This window comes from Prionailurus viverrinus, chromosome B1 (assembly GCF_022837055.1).
Source record: "Prionailurus viverrinus isolate Anna chromosome B1, UM_Priviv_1.0, whole genome shotgun sequence".
NCBI classification, from domain to species: domain Eukaryota; kingdom Metazoa; phylum Chordata; class Mammalia; order Carnivora; family Felidae; genus Prionailurus; species Prionailurus viverrinus.
Window position 1 is genome coordinate 28,550,607 of NC_062564.1, and position 18,396 is coordinate 28,569,002.

Below are 18,396 nucleotides of genomic sequence, written 5' to 3' on the forward strand. Positions count from 1 at the left end.
ACCCAGCACAGGTTTCACAAAACTACCTGGTGAGTTAAGATATGATATAGAATGTATCTATGTTTCGCAATAATACAGCAATACTCCGTCTACACTACATAGTAGTGAAGAAAGTACTTCTCAGGCCAGTGTGATAATCCATCCCACCTCTCAGTTTTAATTTCCATTGTATAGATCCCCTGATGTTTTAAACACTCTTGATTTTTAACTCACACCCTTTCTTTCAGGATTCCTGGCTCACCAAGTGATATTATTGTAAGATCACTTTGACTTGCCTACAGGGAAATCGTGTGCTGGACTGGCAGAAGTATACAGTTCACCTGATATTTAAAATTCTCCATGTAAAAACCTTTGTGTGTCAGGGCCCCCCCAAACCATCCCCAGGTTTCCTGGTGGTTCACAGGTTCACAAAGAAGACCAACAGAACTCAATTATATAGTCACACTTATGGCCAGATTTTATTACAACATAAGGATATGAAGTGAACTCAGCGAAGGGAAAAGGCACATGGGGGCAAAGTCCTGAGTAAATCAGGCACAAGCTTCCAAGAGTCCTCTCCCAGGGGAGTCTCAGAGTACACTGAATGCCTGCAGCAATGAGCTGTGACAAGAAGTGTGAAATGCTGTCTACCAGAGAAGCTCATTAGACTCCGTGCTCAAGATCTGTAATTGGGAGTTGGTCACACAGGCACCCTCTTGCCAAGCATATACCAAAGTGAGGAAAGCACGTGCTCAGCATAAATCCTCCTGTTTGCATACAAAGTTTAGGCACAGGTGAGCCATTCATAATGGGATGGTGGGAACCCTTCCCAAATTCAAGTTCCCAGACTCCATACAAGGGCAACCCTGAAATGAGGCCTTTCTACAGATAGTGGTCTCAGGACTGCTATGTCGACTCTTTTTATACACCTGTGATTGTATATGTAATTCTCATGAATGATTTTTTTTTAAGTTTATTTATTTTGAAAGAAAGAGCACGCGCAAGCAGGGGAGGGGCAGAGAGAGACAGACAGAATCTCCAGCAGGCTCCACACTGCCTGAGCGCAGAGCCCAATGCAGGGCTTGAAGCCACGAACCCGTGAGATCATGACCTGAGCCAAAATAAAGAGTCGGATGCTTAACCAAATGAGCCACCCAGGCGCCGCCCCCCCCACCACCACGAGTGATTTTTAATATGATTTAACACCCAAACTTTAATATCTCTAGGACACAGATAAGACCAAGTTTAAACCTGTAAAGTGTACTGTGGGGATGGTAAATGCCACTTGGCAGGAAGCTGTTACTGCTGCATGGAATGCTGTATACCCATCCATTTAAACTGGTTTCCTTTCTCACCCATTTAAGACATGTTCTTTCTTGCTGCTATGAACCAAATCTATCTTAGGAAGAGAACTGAGAAAACAAAAATTTGGGAATGATGTTTATATAAAATAGGAGGAAAAAAATATTTTCCCTCCTACCCATGTTTTAGGAATGGATAGTATGTAAATGTACTAAAATCTCCCCTGCCCAACAGGTGAAATTCTATTTCTGTTTTTGTGCTGGTGCCCATCACCAGACCCATATTAATGAAAAGCTACTGTATTTGGTTTTGGCAGAGTCAGTATGCAAATTTTCTTTCCCCTCTATTTACACATAAATAATTTGCTCTAAAACATAGGTAAATTCATCTTAAGGCTACAGAACAGACTGATCTATGAAAGAGATGAGATTAAATGAAGTTAAAAATCCTACAGACCTAAGTTAATATAAGCAGGGTGCCTGTCCTCCTATAGTTCCAAGATTCTTCCATAAATGACATCTGACCTATTTTTTATTCAAACATATAGTACTATATTAGTACATACAGTACTATATTAGTTTCAGGGGTACAATAGAATGATTCAACAATTCTACACATCTCTCAATGTTCAAGGTACTCTTCTTAGTCCCCTTTACCTATTTCACCCATGCCCTTACCCCATCCATCCCTCTGGTAATCATCACTTTTTAAAAAAAAAAAAATCTTTTTTTATGGTTTATTTTTGAGAGACAGAGCACAAGTGGGGGACGAGCAGACAGAAAGGGGGACACAGAATCCAAACCGGGCTCCAGGCTCTGAGCTGTCAGCACAGAGCCCGATGTGGGGCTCGAACCCACAAACTGTGAGATCGTGACCTTAAGCCGGTCGGACACTGAGTCACCCAGGCACCCATTTGTTATCTGTATTTAAAAGTCTGTTTTTGTCTCTTTTGATTGTTGTTTCTTAAATTCCACATACGAGTGAAATCATATGGTATTTGTTTTTCTCTTATTTCACTTAGCATTATACCCTCTAGGTCCATTCATATTGTTGCAAATGGCAAGATTTCATTCTTTTTTATGGCTGGGTAATATTGCATTGCATATATACCATACATCTTCTTTATCCATTCATCTATTGATGGATACTTCAGCTGCTTCCATGTTTTGGCTATTATAAATGATGCTGCAATAAATGTAGGGGTGCATATATCTTTTTGAATTAGTGTTTCTGTTTTCGTTGGATAAATATTCAATAGTGGAATTACTGGATCATATGATCATTCTATTTTTAATTTTTTGAGGAAACTTCATACTGTTTTCAATAGTGGTTGCATCAATTTACCTTCTCACCAAGAGTGCACAAGGGTTCCTTTTTCTCCACATCCTCACCAACACTTGCTATTTCTTGTGTTTTTGACTTTAGCCATATAGTTACAAGCTTCTTCCATAAATGATAAATGACAGCTGACTTTTTTTTAAATACAAGGAAATGAACTTTTCCTTTCAGCTCAGCAACAGTCAATCTGTCTGTTTGCCAAGCAATTTCAAGCCTGGAAACACATATAAAAATAAGTCATATACTCTGTTGAAATAAAAAGAATGAGTTATGTGTATGCGTATAGGTCATGATATATTGTTCAGTAAAAAAAGTTTTACGATGTTATATCTATGATCCCATTTTAATAATAACATTACACCAAAAACACTCCCCTCCCCAACAGATGTTTTTTGCCTCTCAAGAACAAGGTCTGGAAAACTATGTTTGTCTCTGAGGTAGGAAGGCAGTGGTTGGGGAAGGTGGGTGCAACAGTGAAGAGCATCTGTGTTCTTTTCCCTAAATTTCTGTGTTAAAATTTTTAAAAAGTCCTTTTTAAATCTGAAAAATAAAATTTTAAACTTCAAAAAAAAAAAATCCAGATGGCAAGAACTTAATTATAAAAACAACCAGGGAGCTATATCCATATGATACAAATTTATTCAGCCAATAAAAGGAATAAAGTACTGATATGTGCTACAACATGGAAGAATCTTGAAAATTTTATGCTAACTGAAAAAAGCCAGACACAAAAGACTACATATTGCATGATTTCATTTATATAAAATATCTAGAATAGAGACATTTTATAGAGACAACCTATAGAGAAAGTAAATTAGTGGCTGCCAAGGGATGGGGGAAGGGTGAAATGAGGAGTAACTGCTAATGGGCACAGAGTTTCTTTTTTGGGGTGACGAAAATGTATGAAATACTGCTGTAGCCCAATGGGGTTAGAAAAAAATTATTTAGTGGATATGAATCCTACCTCAATAATTTCTCTTTAATACAGGCAATTCTCACTTTGTATTAGTTCCTATATGCATGAATTTCAGTCACCATGGTTTAGTTAAATTAGGCCCCCAATAACAAGGTTCAAATTTAAGTTACCACAGTATATTTACTGTAATTAAAAATTCTGCTGCTAGGGCACCTGGGTGGCTTAGTCGGTTAAGCAGCCAACTCTTGATTTCAGGAGTCATGAGTTCAAGCCTCATGCTGGGCTCTGCACTGGGTGCAGGGTGCCTGGGTGGCTCAGTCAGTTAAGCGTCCAAGTTGATTATGGTCATGATGTCATGGTATATGGGTTCAAGCTCTGTTTTGGGCTCTTTGCTGACAGTGAGAAGCCTGCTTGGGACTTTCTCTCTCTCTGACCCTCCCCTGCTCATGTGCTCTCTCCCTCTCTCTCAAAATAAATAAACTTTATTATTTTTTGCTGCTGGTATACAAGTTACTATATAAGCAAGAGGTGCAGCATCACGATCAATAACAATCACATCACTTCTTTCAAAACTTTTAGGGATGGGTCGGCCATAGCACATTTGTTATTAGGTTTACACCCAGAGAGCAAAATGTACAGCTATGTTGCCCCCTTATCTTCTAGCAATAAACTCATGTGACATTTTACAAAAATGGATACTCAAAAAGAGGGATTTGGTCAACAATGATGAAACTGCAGCAAAGAAATGAAAAGTGGTAAAACTCAAAATGAAATTCAAATAAAAAATATATCAAAGAAATGGCTGTCTATGAGATATGGATACTGCTGCTGCTGGAGAGGCTCTAAATACGCAGCTAGAAAATAAATAGTGACATAAATAAATAAGGAAACTTATTGACATATATGAAGAAAGTGGTTGTGATAAGGAGAATGAATATATCCCAGAGGAAGTGATGCTGGCAAAAATCTCAGTAAAGAAGCTCTCAGAGACATCTTGCAACATGGAAAACACAAAGGAAAAAATGTTGGTAGCTGATCCAAACTTAAGGTAGAGGCGCTTGGGTGGCTCAACTGGTTAAGCATCTGACTCTTGATTTGAGCTCATGTCATGATCTCAGTCTGTGAGTTTGAGCCCCACGTCAGGCTCTGTGCTGACAGTGTGGAGGCTGCTTTGGATTCTCTCTCCCCCTCTCTCTGCCCTTCCCCCACTCACTCGATCTCTCAAAAATAAACATTTTAAAAAAATGCAGGGACACCTGGGTGGTTCAGTTAAACATCCCACTTTGGCTCAGGTCATGATCTCATGATTTGTGGGTTTGAGCCCCACATGGGGCTGTCTGCTGTCTGGAGCCTGCTTTGGATCCTCTGAGCCTCACCCCCTTCTCCCAAAATAAATAAATTTTTAAAAATACATATTTTTTTTAAAATGCAGATTTTTGGACATGCCAAAACATAATCAGTTTCTGGGATGGAATTAAGGAATCTGAATTTTTTTCTTTTCCGAGTGTTTCTTATGTACAAAGTTTAAGGAAAAGCTGAACCATCTGACTACACAAAAATGCTAAAATGTCCAGTAAAAATTACAAGAATAGGGAAAGAAGATTTTAAACATTAAATGGTCAACACTCTGCATTTTCAGAGTTTACAGAATCAAGAAAAGAAAATGTTATGAAATTACAACAAAGAACATACCAACTCAATTTGTAGGAAAATACCTCATATCCTACACACTCTAAGATTCTGATAAATCTACCCATGTTTTCTTCATGTATTTTGGCATTATTTTCCCCCTAATTATTTATTACAAGTTCTTGTCACCTAAAATTTGTTACGAAGTAAAAATCTGTATATGTTAAGAACCTTCCCCAAAGAGAGGTCTGACATCTGCTCTTGCCTACTAGGAAGTGACTGTTAAGCCCCAGAATGTCCTGCTTCATGAGAGTGTCTTTGCCTGGGGGCTGTGACCACTGGACGGTCTAACAAGGTGATTCACGATGAGGGCTTTTTGGGTGACCCGGTGCCAGTTCTGCCTCTGGAGACAAGACATCAGGCCCTCCTGAACTCTGCCCTGTGTGTCTCTTCCCTTGGCTGATTTTAATCTGTATTCTTTCCCTGCAATCACGAGTACATTCTGCAAGGCCTTCCTGTGAATTACTGAACCTGAGAGAGCGGCTGTGGAACCCACAGGACGTGTAACTGGTGTCAAAAATGAGGGCAGTCTTGGGAATGTGCCCTCTAACTCCTGCAACACACTTTCAGATCACAAAAGTAAATCATCTAATGAATAATTTGCTAGGCTTTCTCTGACTAGTCTGTTCAAAGAGCCTCCTAAGCTCAAGTCCATCACTCTCTTCTATCCTCTGCTTTTCTTCCTACCAAGAATCACCGTCTGGCATTCTATTAAACCTGTTTATCATCAGTCTCCTCTTCTGTTCACAGCTGAATCTCCAGCACTTTGAACAGCGTCTGGCACACAGGAGTGCAACTAAAATTTGCTGAATCTATGGTATAAAAAATACAATGCCAGCATTTATTCGACCATTCTTTTCTTTTCTTTCTCATTTCTCAAAGAAGTGTCTCTATTGCTACTAAAGCAAAGGCAAGACTGCAGAGCCAACTCTGCTCCTTATCTAGGTCGTGTGGGAAATCTTTCAAAAGTAGAAGACACTTTGTAAGTATTTTCCTCTCTAGAAATGAAAAGAGAAAAATTAAAGAATAGGCTACATATTACTTTGGCACATTAAAAAAATTACATGCTAAAAAGTCACTTCAAAAAATATTTCATATAAGATGGAAGAGGTGAGGGTACAATCTCACCTTCCCATCCTATTCCCAAAATAAAATGACCGCCTTTGTATAAAATATTATTTAACAGATCTTCAATGGAACTTTGCATGCTTTCATTGTGCTATATCACAATGCCATTGTAGTGCAAGTCACTTATCTTAGACTGTACCTCAAGATTATCATTTAACTCTTGCTCAAAAAAGGGCAGTTTGCAAGGCATAATCAACTGTCCCAGACTATAAGAGACAGCAAACCAAGTCTAGGCTTGAGCTCCCCACCATTCCCTAGAAAAGAAACCAAATCTGTAATAAACTGACCTCATTCCCTAGATTAATATGATTATTAAAGAAATTTAGACTTGAAAACATACAAGAAGCATAGACAAGATTTAATCATTAGTAAAGGAACAGTCTGGAAGAAAATATTTCTTTATATAAGTTATTTTAAAGAACCAAGATTAGGATCACATTTAACTATGTTCACATCAAGAAGAATCAGTATAAGGGAATCACTTCAAAACAAAATTCCTATTTAAAGTAGACTCAAATTCTTACACGCAATAGATTACATCTATGATTTTAATGCCATTCTTAGAACAACTAAGTTCAGAAAACAGATACACTTTAAAACACAGCAATTGTTTTGGCATTAATTTTATCTTCAACTTCTGGTATTTGGTTTCCTTTTACCAAAGAAGGACTTCATTCAGCAAGTCCCTCATAGTACTTATCCTGAAGAAAAGACTGTGAAGAAAAAATTCATACAGGCTCTTCACATTAGAATAAAAGGCACCTACTACAAAGAAAACTATTCCATGTGAAAAAAATATGTAATGTAGACATCTTCATTTTGTCTACCTACAGAGATGATTTTACACATCATACAGAGTTGAGAAATGAACTGATTTTAAAAAGTCTGCTTTCTAATCATTAGCATTTCGTGCTAGTCTAGTTTGGTTTAGTTTCTTTACCTGCCTGCTATGAGAGGCTGGCTTAGATAAGCATGGAAAATGACTGGTTCGGTCAGCAAAATTGGGTTTTAACCTCATAGTCCACTGTAATGAGGTCATTCTGTGTTACAGTTAGAAGGGAAGGAGCTACTTTCTACATCACTGCATTTTAGACTCTATCAAATGGACCACCAGAGCTTAAGAGAAGTTAAAATGAAGCACCAGTTAGGCTTTCTGATTACTAAGACCACTATTTTTTAGCTACAACCTATCAAAGAAAAAAGTAATCCAAGAGATTTTTCTTGCTCACAAAAATCATTCATTTTTATGAGACTCTAATCTTCATTAAGATGGTTTTAAGCATTCAGGAATTTAAGCACACTATTTCACATTAATGAGGTAAGTAATATCCTAATGATATTTCTGTTTATTTCAAGGCTGAGGCCACAACCCAGAAACATATCCATTAGTTTAACACAAGATTTACATATTTACACTCCTACACAAACCTCAAAGAAAAAAAAAAAAGCTTATTTATTTTGAGAGAGGGAGGGGCAGAGAGGGAGAGAGAGAATTTCAAGGAGGCTCCCTGCTGTCAGTACAGAGCCTGTTCTCTGTGGGGCTCGATTTCACAAATGGTGAGATCATGACCTGAGCCAAAACCAAGAGTCCGAAATTTAACCTACTGAGCCACTCAGGTGCCCCAAGCCTCAAAATTTTTCTAAGTAGGCACTTTGTAATCATCAGAATAAAGATCTGCTAGCACACAGCTAAATCTCCTTACCTACTTACAGTATCATTGCCCGGGTTCTTCAGTATAAAATAAAGCTTACTGGGTAAAAGAGCCTAAAAAGTTTCTCTTCCTGAGATGCTACCAAGAATTAAATATAGTTCTAGTCACACAATGTCCTGAACAGCGCCAGACTGGCTCTCCAGGCATACTATCTTTTAAAATTACTGTACACACTGCTGTTGCAGAAATGAATCACAGAAACTGATTCTCTATGCACATTAGTCAAATTTGCAATTAGCTTCAAAAGCTGGACTGTTAATTTAAGAGCTAGTCCTCTCAGAAGATGTACCTTACTATTTTATGCAAATAATTTTCTTTCTATACAAAAATGAACCTGGAAGGCCAGACCACATTTTTTGTAGTTCTTCCCCATTTGGCACTGGATGGCCTTACTTTTGGATGGATGGATCTTACTTTTGCCATTCTCTCAAAATAGGGCTTTTACCAGTCCCACTTTGGTTTCAATTTCAGCTGACTCCTTCAGTGTTTAGGCAACCTGAATTAGAACAGGAATTTAATTTTGAGGGAAAAAAATCACCACTATATAAAGCAATGTCCTATAGAGTATTTTCATTAGACTCCAAAAGATTCCTATTAAAAAACAAAAAACAAAAAAAACCATGTAGTCACAAAGAATTGAACCAAAAGATGGTCTGTATAACTAGGTTTAACATTTTATTTTTCTTTTATATTCCTTCTTTATGCCTGCCATTCTTGACCTGGACAGGTAGAGGAAGTACTAAGTAGACCAGGCAAGGAGTTTAAAGTCACTTCACAAAATTGTTACTAATTCTAGTACTTTGTGCTTCAGATAACAGAGACTACATGAAATACAGAAACTATATTTTTCAGGGTTATACAACCACTACACATAAAACCTCACATCAACACAGTCACATCAACACAGCTATTTAATTTGCATCTTTTCCCAAAAGAAAATGAGATGACAGATTTAAAATGTGGTAAAACGGACTTCGACTTAGGTCACCATCTATCTCACAGTTAGTGAGTTCAAGCCCTGGTTGGGAGCCTGCTTCGGATTCTCTGTCTCCCTCTCTGCGTGCTTTCTCAAAAATAAACAAACATTAAAAAAATAAATAAAAAATAAAACAAGATAAAATGGCTATTTTTACTTGGCTTTTTCTAAGATTCACTCACTGAGGGCTTCTTGCTTGTCAGTACTTTATCTGTGGTATCTTTAAAAAAATTTTTTAGGGGCGCCTGGGTGGCGCAGTCGGTTAAGCGTCCGACTTCAGCCAGGTCACGATCTCGGTGGTCCGGGAGTTCGAGCCCCGCGTCGGGCTCTGGGCTGATGGCTCAGAGCCTGGAGCCTGTTTCCGATTCTGTGTCTCCCTCTGTCTCTGCCCCTCCCCTGTTCATGCTCTGTCTCTCTCTGTCCCAAAAATAAATAAACGTCGAGAAAAATAAATAAACAAATAAATAAATAATAAACATTAAACAATTTTTTAAAATTTTTTTTTCAACGTTTATTTATTTTTGGGACAGAGAGAGACAGAGCATGAACGGGGGAGGGGCAGAGACAGAGGGAGACACAGAATCGGAAACAGGCTCCAGGCTCTGAGCCATCAGCCCAGAGCGCGACGCGGGGCTCGAACTCCCGGACCACCGAGATCGTGACCTGGCTGAAGTCGGACGCTTAACCGACTGCGCCACCCAGGCGCCCCATGTTTATTATTTATTTTTGAGAGAGAGAGAGAGAGAACACACACGCAAGCAGGGGAGGGTCAAAGAGAGAGAGAGAGAGAGAATGAATCTGAAGCAGGCTCCAGGCTCTGAGCTGTCAGCACAGAGCCCAACGCGGGGCTAAAACCCACAAACCGTGAGATCATGACCTGAGTTGAAGTCGGACGCTCAACCAACTGAGCCACCCAAGGCGCCCCTATCCGGGTAGTATTTTAATGTTACTCTTGTCTTACAAAAAAGGAATTAGAGGTGCAATGAGACTGGGTTTAAACTCAGATATGCTGACTACCAGAGTTCATTGTAAGTAAATAGCACACCTGTCAGGAAAAAGAATGTTAGGGGTAGAGATATAAAGTGGAAACCAAAGACTAAGGTTAGAAGACAGAATACATATGCCACCAAGAAATACCACAGTGGCCATGAGAGTAAGCATTGCTCAAAAGGGTGGTGAGAAAGAAATACTATATTACACTTCTCCAGTCCATTGGCAATTCCACCTAAGGGGTAGAGGCCACAGATAAAAGGCTGGGTTATTTTCACTTAAAAATTCATGTTTAGTGGATATGAGCTTTTTTTTTTTTTTTTTTTTTTTTTTTTTTAAGTAGTGGGGTAGCTAGGTGGCTCAGTCAGTTAAGCATCTGACTTTTAATTTCCGGTCAGATCACGATCTCATGGTTCATGGGATTGAGCCCCACACTGGGCTCGTGACGACAGCATGGAGCCTGCTTGGGTTTCTCTGTCTCCCTCTCTCCCTGCCCTCCCCCTCTTGCCCATGTGCTCGCTATCTCTCAAAATAAAAAAAAATTAAAAAGAGTGAGGAATTTATAAGCTTAAATATACCTATAAGGTCCTAGAGATCTGTAGTCCAATTTATTTAAGTGCTGAAGTACAAATAATCTCTCTTAACAAATACAGAAAACTTCCTCAGATGATTAAGACTGAAGCGTGATTGAGGGGTGCCTGGCTGGCTCAGGGGGAGCCTGTGGCTCTTGATCTCGGGGTGGTGAGTTGGAGCCCCACGTTGCATGTAGAAATTACTTAAATGAGTAAAATAAAATAAAGTGACTTAAGTGTGCTTGGGAAGTGGTACAATACTCTTCTCTATAAACGTATCTTAAAATTATTTTAGTCAAAGGGAAAAACTGGTTCAACACCAACTCTGTTCACAACTTCAAGTCTGTATCTAATACTCACAGCAGGGTTAACCGACTCAACTAATTTCAAAACTAGGTATTTCAAAATTGAATGTTGACACTAGGCCTTGAGAGAGCAATTTAAAATGGAAATTTTAAGACTCGTGAAATTATAGATTATCAAATAAAACAATGTCGACTTGAAGCTACAAGTAATGTTTGTTTCAGAAAGAAAAAAAAAACACCACTGGGTTGGCAGTTCTATTTACAGAAATTCTCCCGTGTTAAGAGTTATAATTATTTAATACATAACAGTCCTTGGCAAACTTACTTGTTAAAAACACTGTTCTAGATTATTAGCTATTACTCCTCCATCCGTAAGTTGCATAATTTTAAGAGTGCCCTATTATTTTCTTCTTCAATGCATTTCTGAGACGTCCTGATTTCCAAACAAAATGATCAAACAACTCTTACAGATTATGCCTTAAAAATACAAACCCCACAGCAGTAAGAATAAATAACTTTGTTACTCTTTCCTATAGGACTTCTTCTACATAAAAACGTGTGAAAATTTAGTCTCGATTATAAAAACTGAATAAGAAAAATCCCAGACTTTAAAATGTAGAGTGCGAAATGATCCCAGTGGTTAAGAAAACAATGGATACAGAATTCTGAAAGTTGCCCAAGATCACTCAATTAAGAACAACTGTCAGCAGTTAACCACCTGCATATTTTATTATTCTTTGGGATAGGGGGAAAACAAAACAAAAAACAAACCCAAACACTTTAGATAGAATAGAAACGGAAATAACTTTTTGAAAAGGGTTATTGTGCACCAAAACACGTTCCCATTTATCATTTCAAGTAATCACCGTTGCCAAACCTAAGACATGCTGTCTTGTTTTTGACAATAAACATTTTGCTTCCAAGGCCACTCAGTGCGAAGACCAGTCACCATCTGTTTCAACCACAGTCAACCTCTATTTAAAACATCAGCCCGCCATTACAGCCATCCCTCCACAAACAAACGCGTGACACATCCCAGGTTAGTGATTTTTCTGAAGGCCCTGATTCACCTGAGAAAATTCCTACGTCTACTAAAAAGTTCATTAATAGTAATAACATCCAGGTTAACTTTCGGTGCATTTTCAAATGAGACTGCATTAATTTGCCTGCATTCTAAAGCGCCGAGATCGCCAGTCCCCACGTGAAACGTTAGGGTCAGTAATCCCCAGAAGAGCGGCGGTGACCCCAATAAAATCTAGGGCGTGGATTCCTGATGCCACGTTTCCCCGCCCATCTCCACCGGACTCCTTAGGCCAGCGAAGTGAGCTTCCGGATGGGGCCCTAGGGTGGGCCCAGAGGAGAGGTGGAGCCCGGGGAGGCCCCCTGAAGCCAGGTCATGGAATGGCCCGTCCCGCCGCCCGGGTGGACGTCCCAGCCGGGAGACGCAGCCCGACAGGGACCCGGACCGGCTACGCGGGGCACAGGGCGGACGGGCCCGGGAGGGGAGGTGCCGCCCCCACCCAGCCAAACGCTCCCACATTTTTTCTTTTTTCTCTTACCTTTTCGCACAGCGTCCGCACTTGGTTCTCGTTAAGCTGTTTACACTCGTTCAGCTGCTCGACCCACTGGTCGAGCTCCTTGGTGAACGCCTTGTCGTCCATGGCGGCCCGATCCCCCTTCCCTGCCGCCTCCCTCCCCCCTCCCCGCCCCTACCCACCCCTACCCCGGGCGCCGCTCCCCTCTCTCGCTGCCGACGCCGCCGCCAGCTCCCAGCGGGAGAGGAGGGAGCCGGGGAGGGTGGCTGCGGGCCCCTCGCCCCGCCCAAGGCCAGCGGGCGGCTCCGGGCGCAGGGCCTCGAGACCCTCGCCCGCCCGGCTGCGCGCTCCGGGAGTCGGTGAAGGGCGACGGAAGTTTAGGGGGGAGTGAGGCGCGGGTCTTCGGCGCAACACCCTACAGAGGCTAACCACCCGCCGCCTCACGCCCGCCCGCCCGCTTCTCCCGGCTCTTTCGCCCCCTCTCTCGCTCTTTCTCTCCCCTCCCTCTGGGTTTCCGTCATCGCCTGGGCATTTCCGCCGGGAACAGGCGAGCTGGCGGCGCCCGCGGGGCTAGGGACGCGGAGGGCTGCAGCGCCCCCTTGTGGCTTGGAGGACAAACGGCCCGTGGGGGTCAAGGGTGGCTCCTCTTTTACCCTTCTCCTTACTCACTTGGGGTCCGGAACAATCTCTTCCGGTTCTCCCTTCACATCCTTTTCTCTGGGAATTTAGACCCACCTTAGTCTCCGGCAGGGCTGTTTCAGCGCTCTGGAGAGGAATTGGGAAACCTGTGCCTTTCCTCAGCTGCATTGTCTCCCCAGAGTCTAGCACTCTCCCATAGCAAGCATTCAATCTTTATTGGGTGTATAAATGAATTCTTTCTAGTCTTATCTCTGCAACTAAGTAGCTGTGGACCCTAATATCTTGAAGCCTCCCTTTCATGAATTTTCTGTATGACAACAATCTGTGTCCCTTCCAGCTCCAGCATTCTTTACTGCATTTACTGCAGTGTTTCCTGAGTTCTAGTGATTTGTACATTCAACATATATTTATTGAACAACTGTTAACTGCTAGATCCCTCGTACAGCAGGTGCTAAACAGCCATACTGACTATATAGAAGGCACATACTACTGCCAACTCAACCCAAGTGAAAGAAGAAGGCAAGTTTCCTATCTTGGCTTTGCCAACTTCATAGGTGTGTTCTTGCATCCAGTTTTCCCCAGCCTCAGATTCCTCATTTGTTAAAAGGGCTCAGTAAGGTCTACCTTTTCAGGTTGTGAAGAAACATTTACAAGTGCCTATCCAATAGTACAGTAAGGGGTTAACATGTTAGTTGTCTTTTCCCTCCTAGGCAACAGTTACAGAAAGCTTTTGGAGGTGGCATTTGGGGGCACCTGGGTGGTTCAGTCGGTTAAACGTCTGACTCGTGATCTCGGCTCAGGTCATGATCTCACAGATTGGTGAATTCGAGCCCTATGTTGGGCTCTGCGCTGACAGCATGGGGCCTGCTCAGGATTCTCTCTCTCCCTACCTGTCCCTCCCCTACTCATGCTCTCTCTCTCCTTCAGAATAAATAAATAAACTTAAAAAAAATTTTTTAATAAGGGAAGGTGGTATATGAACTGAAGTTTGAACCTTCTCCCCAAGCAAAACCTTGAAGTTGCCTGGAGAAGAGGAAAAAAATTACAGATATATATATATATATATATATATATATATATATATACACACATACACACATACATAATTATGCACACATATGTATATACATATACACACATACATATATATACATATATATGTACATACATATATATACATACATATATAATTGTTATTATTATTTTTCGTAGAGAACACGTGTGTGAAATGTGGTCTGGAAAGCTACTTCTTTCAACAGAAATAGGTCATATGATGGGAAATCAGGCTGGAGGAAATCTTGATCTCAAGTGACTTGTAAATAGTACTAGACCCATTAAAGAACAAAACATGAAAAGGTGATGAAACAATACTGAAGAGAAGGGACACGTGTATGATTGCAGTAGATGTTGCAGTATCTGAGGACGTTAGTCTATTATCTATAAAGGCTTAAAGGAGGCTGAGTTTCAGCCAAACCTGGAAAGCTCAGATTGCAAATGTGAGTGGTTATTTTCAAAGTTCCTAGAGAAAATGGATTGAGCATAGAAAAACATACCCAGAGGAGAAATGGGAACCATGGATAGTGTTTGGGGAGGCAAGTACTTGAAGTGCACGCAAATGTGTTTGGCGTTAATGTGAGAGAATGTTCTTAGAGTTGGGGGTAGGGAAGAGAGTTTGTGAAAAGAGTGCTTCCGAAAAGTTCAGTCAAGTTATGCTGTCAGGGAAAAACGAATGCTTTTTTGAGTCCTTCCTAGAGACCATGCGTTTCACTTGTATCTTCTCATTTAATCCTCCAATAATCCTCTTATCCTCCATTTTACACATAAAGAAACAGACACGTAGGGGTTTAAAAACACGTCCAAGTCACACAGATAATAACTGGTGGAGTAGGAATGAATACCCAAGTCTGTCTTGCTGCCATTCCTGTACTTTCTGTTCTATGACCTCAGCAGTCTGACAGGAGTAGGGAAGGCTGGACACTGGGAGACCAGTCAGGAGACTTGATGAGTGCAATATCAGTTTTTGGTATTTTGGTTGTAAAGGCATCTTAATTAAAAATAAAAGCCATAATCCTTAAACATCTTTCTTTCTTTTCACTTTTCTTCTGTCACATATGTATGTATGTATGTATGTATGTATGTATATGTTGTGTGTTTCATCCTGCAGAAAATAACCATCAACCTCTTAATCCTTGCTAATTACTTGCCATGTAAAACTGCATTTAATCTTAAGTTTGCAAGCCAGTTCTAAATTTGTTTACCAGAAATGTTCTTGTTTTTATTTGCCAACCTCTTTCCTTTAGAAAAATTAAAAAAAAATTTTTAAGTTTATTTATTTTGAAAGAGAGAGCAGGGGAGGGGCAGAGAGAGGAGAGAGAAAGAATCCCAAGCAGGCTCTGCACTCACAGGGCAGAGCCCAATGCAGGGTTCAAACTCAGCAACTGTGAGATCATGACACAAGCTGAAATCAGGAGTCCGAGGCTTAACTGACTGAGCCACGCAGGTGCCCCTAAATTCATTAATTAATATTTTCATTTTTATTAGAATTTTTTAATGTTTATTTTTGAGACAGAGAGAGACAAAGTGTGAGTGGGCAAGGGACAGAGAGAGAGGGAGACACAGAGTCCAAAGCAGGCTCCAGGCTCGGAGCCTTTAGCCCAGAGCCTGATGCAGGGCTGAAATCCACAAACTGTAAGATTGTGACCTGAGCTGAAGTCAGACGCTCAACTGACTGAGCCACCCAGGTGCCCCTAAAAGTTTTTTTAATGTTTATTCATTTTTGAGAGAGAGGGCTGGGGGAGGGGGGAGAGAAACAGAGAGAGAGGAAGACACAGAATCTGACACAGGCTCCAGGTTCTGAGCTGTCAGCCCAGAGCCCGATGTGGGGCTCCAGCTCATGAACCCCAAGAAGATGACCTGAGCTGGAGTTGTTCAGTTAACCAACTAAGCCACCTAGGCGTTCCTACCTTTTTCCTTTTGATCAAAGAATTTTAAAATCATTGACTTCAGCAGATCCTTTGCCTTAAAATTACGTGTTTGGGTGCCTGGGTGGCTCAGTCGGTTAAACATCTGACTTTGGCCTAGGTCATGATCTCATAGTTCTGGAGTTAAGGCCTGCATTGGGCTTCAGCACAGAGCCTGGAGCCTGTTTCAGATTCTGTGTCTCCCTCTCTCTTTGCCCCTCCTTCTCTCACACTCTGTCTCTCTGTCTCAAAAATAAACAAACGTTAAAAAAAATTACATGTTAGATATAGGGCACCTGGGTGGCTCAGTCAGTTGAGCGTCTGACTCTTGCATTTGGCTCAGGTCATGATCTCATGGTTCATGGGTTCGGAGCCTTGTGTCTGACTTTGTGCCAAACATGGAGGCTGCCTGGGATTCTCAATCTCTTCCTCTCTCTCTCTGCCCTTTCCCTGCCTGCTCTCTCTTCAAAATAAACAAACTTGAGGGGCGCCTGGGTGGCGCAGTCGGTTAAGCGTCCGACTTCAGCCAGGTCACGATCTCGCGGTCCGTGAGTTCGAGCCCCGCGTCGGGCTCTGGGCTGATGGCTCAGAGCCTGGAGCCTGTTTCCGATTCTGTGTCTCCCTCTCTCTCTGCCCCTCCCCCGTTCATGCTCTGTCTCTCTCTGTCCCAAAAATAAATAAATGTTGAAAAAAAAATTTAAAAAAAACCACAAAATAAACAAACTTGAAAAAATAATATTACATGTAATATTTGTTCTTACACAACTGACTAGGTTCTTTTATTTTTTTTATTTTTTTTTAAATTTTTTTAATGTTTAATTATTTCTGAGACAGAGAGACAGAGCATGAGTGGGGGAGGAGCAGAGAGAGAGGGAGACACAGAATCTGAAACAGGCTCCAGGCTCTGGGATGTCAGCACAGAGCCTGCCGCGGAGCTCGAACTCACGGACCACGAGATCACGACCTGAGCTGAAGTCGGACGCTTAACCACCCAGGCACCCCTAGGTTCTTTTAAAATATATAAATATTGATAATTTTCTTGATTTAAATGGTTTTAATATGAATCATTTATATTTATATTTTGTAATATTGTAGGAAGTTTTATGCTACATTTAAAATTATACACTGTATTGTTCTAAAAAATATTCTTCTAAACCACCATAATTCTCAAAAGGTTAAATAAGTATCTTTACTTCTAGTTAAAAAAAACCTGATGATCAGAATGTGAAGATGATATTGTTGAAATTGACACAGGGAATTCTGTGTCAGAATCTCCATCAATTATGATGAAATTACAAACATAAAGTCAAATTGGAAATGCCTTATTTAAATTTAAAAACTACACATTGCTATTAATAAACTATTAATAAAAATATCACAGTTCTTGTCATTATGATTTTGATACCATAGTTTTCATACTAGCTAACACTGGTATAGCAGAGATTCCTGTAGTCTAGCTAATATCCACTGTACAATTCTGTTTGGAGTAAAAAAAATGCCCTGCTTAAAAAAATACCTAGGAGTGGGTATGTGGTGTAATTTTGGCAAGAGATATAAGTAGAAGTAGCTGAGAGGGGCTGCACAGGAAAGCTTGTAAGGGAGTAAACTCAAAGTGCTCTTGCCTGGAACTCATTGTAGGAGATGGAACAGCCATTTTGAAGCCAGTAGAAAAAAAGCAATAGATGAAAGACCACATGTTAGGGGTAGCTAACAAGAAAGATAAAAAGAACTTGGGTTCCTAATGACAATGAGAAACCAGAATAGCAGCTTTGGACTGTCTTTTTCCAAACGTATTATGAGTGAAAAAACATAAAACAAAAAACAAGCTTCATATTTGTTTAAGCTTCATTTGGAGGTTTTGTTACATCTAAACACAAACCTGGCAGATACATCCAGATACTACTCATTTTATGCTTTGACTAAATGATAGGTGGAAAATAATCAGATTTTTTCTGACAATTAGTGAAGTTGAGCAATTTTTCATATTTTTTGACATTTAGATTGTGTATGTGAATTGGGTGTTCATTGTTATTTTTTTTTAATGTTTATTTTGGAGAGAGAAGGACAGAGCATGAGCAGGGGAGGGTCAGAGAGAGGGAGACGCAGAATCAGAATCAGGCTCCAGGCTGTGAGCTGTCAGCACAGAGCCGTTGAGAGGCTCAACTGCAAGGACTGTGAGTTCATGACCAGAGCCAAAGCCAGAAGTTTAACTGACCGAGCCACCCAGGTGCCCCTTGAGTGTTCGTTATTTTATTGGGTTTTTCATTTCCTTATTACCAATTTATAGACTGTTTGATATACATATTTCAAATATTTTACAAAGTGTGTTACTTGGATACAAAAATTTAAACATTT

General features: G+C 40.6%; 1 protein-coding gene across 1 annotated transcript in view; it reads right to left on the bottom strand.

The window, feature by feature from the left end:
* Nucleotides 1-12,596, bottom strand: part of PPP2CB (protein phosphatase 2 catalytic subunit beta) — a 35,034-nt gene extending 22,438 nt beyond the window's left edge. Inside the window, exon 1 of the mRNA XM_047857044.1 lies at nt 12,467-12,596. Within this exon, the coding sequence (XP_047713000.1) occupies nt 12,467-12,568 (102 nt within the window). The 5' untranslated portion in view covers nt 12,569-12,596. The remainder of the gene's footprint in view (nt 1-12,466) is intronic.
* Between the last annotated feature and the right edge of the window lie 5,800 nt (nt 12,597-18,396).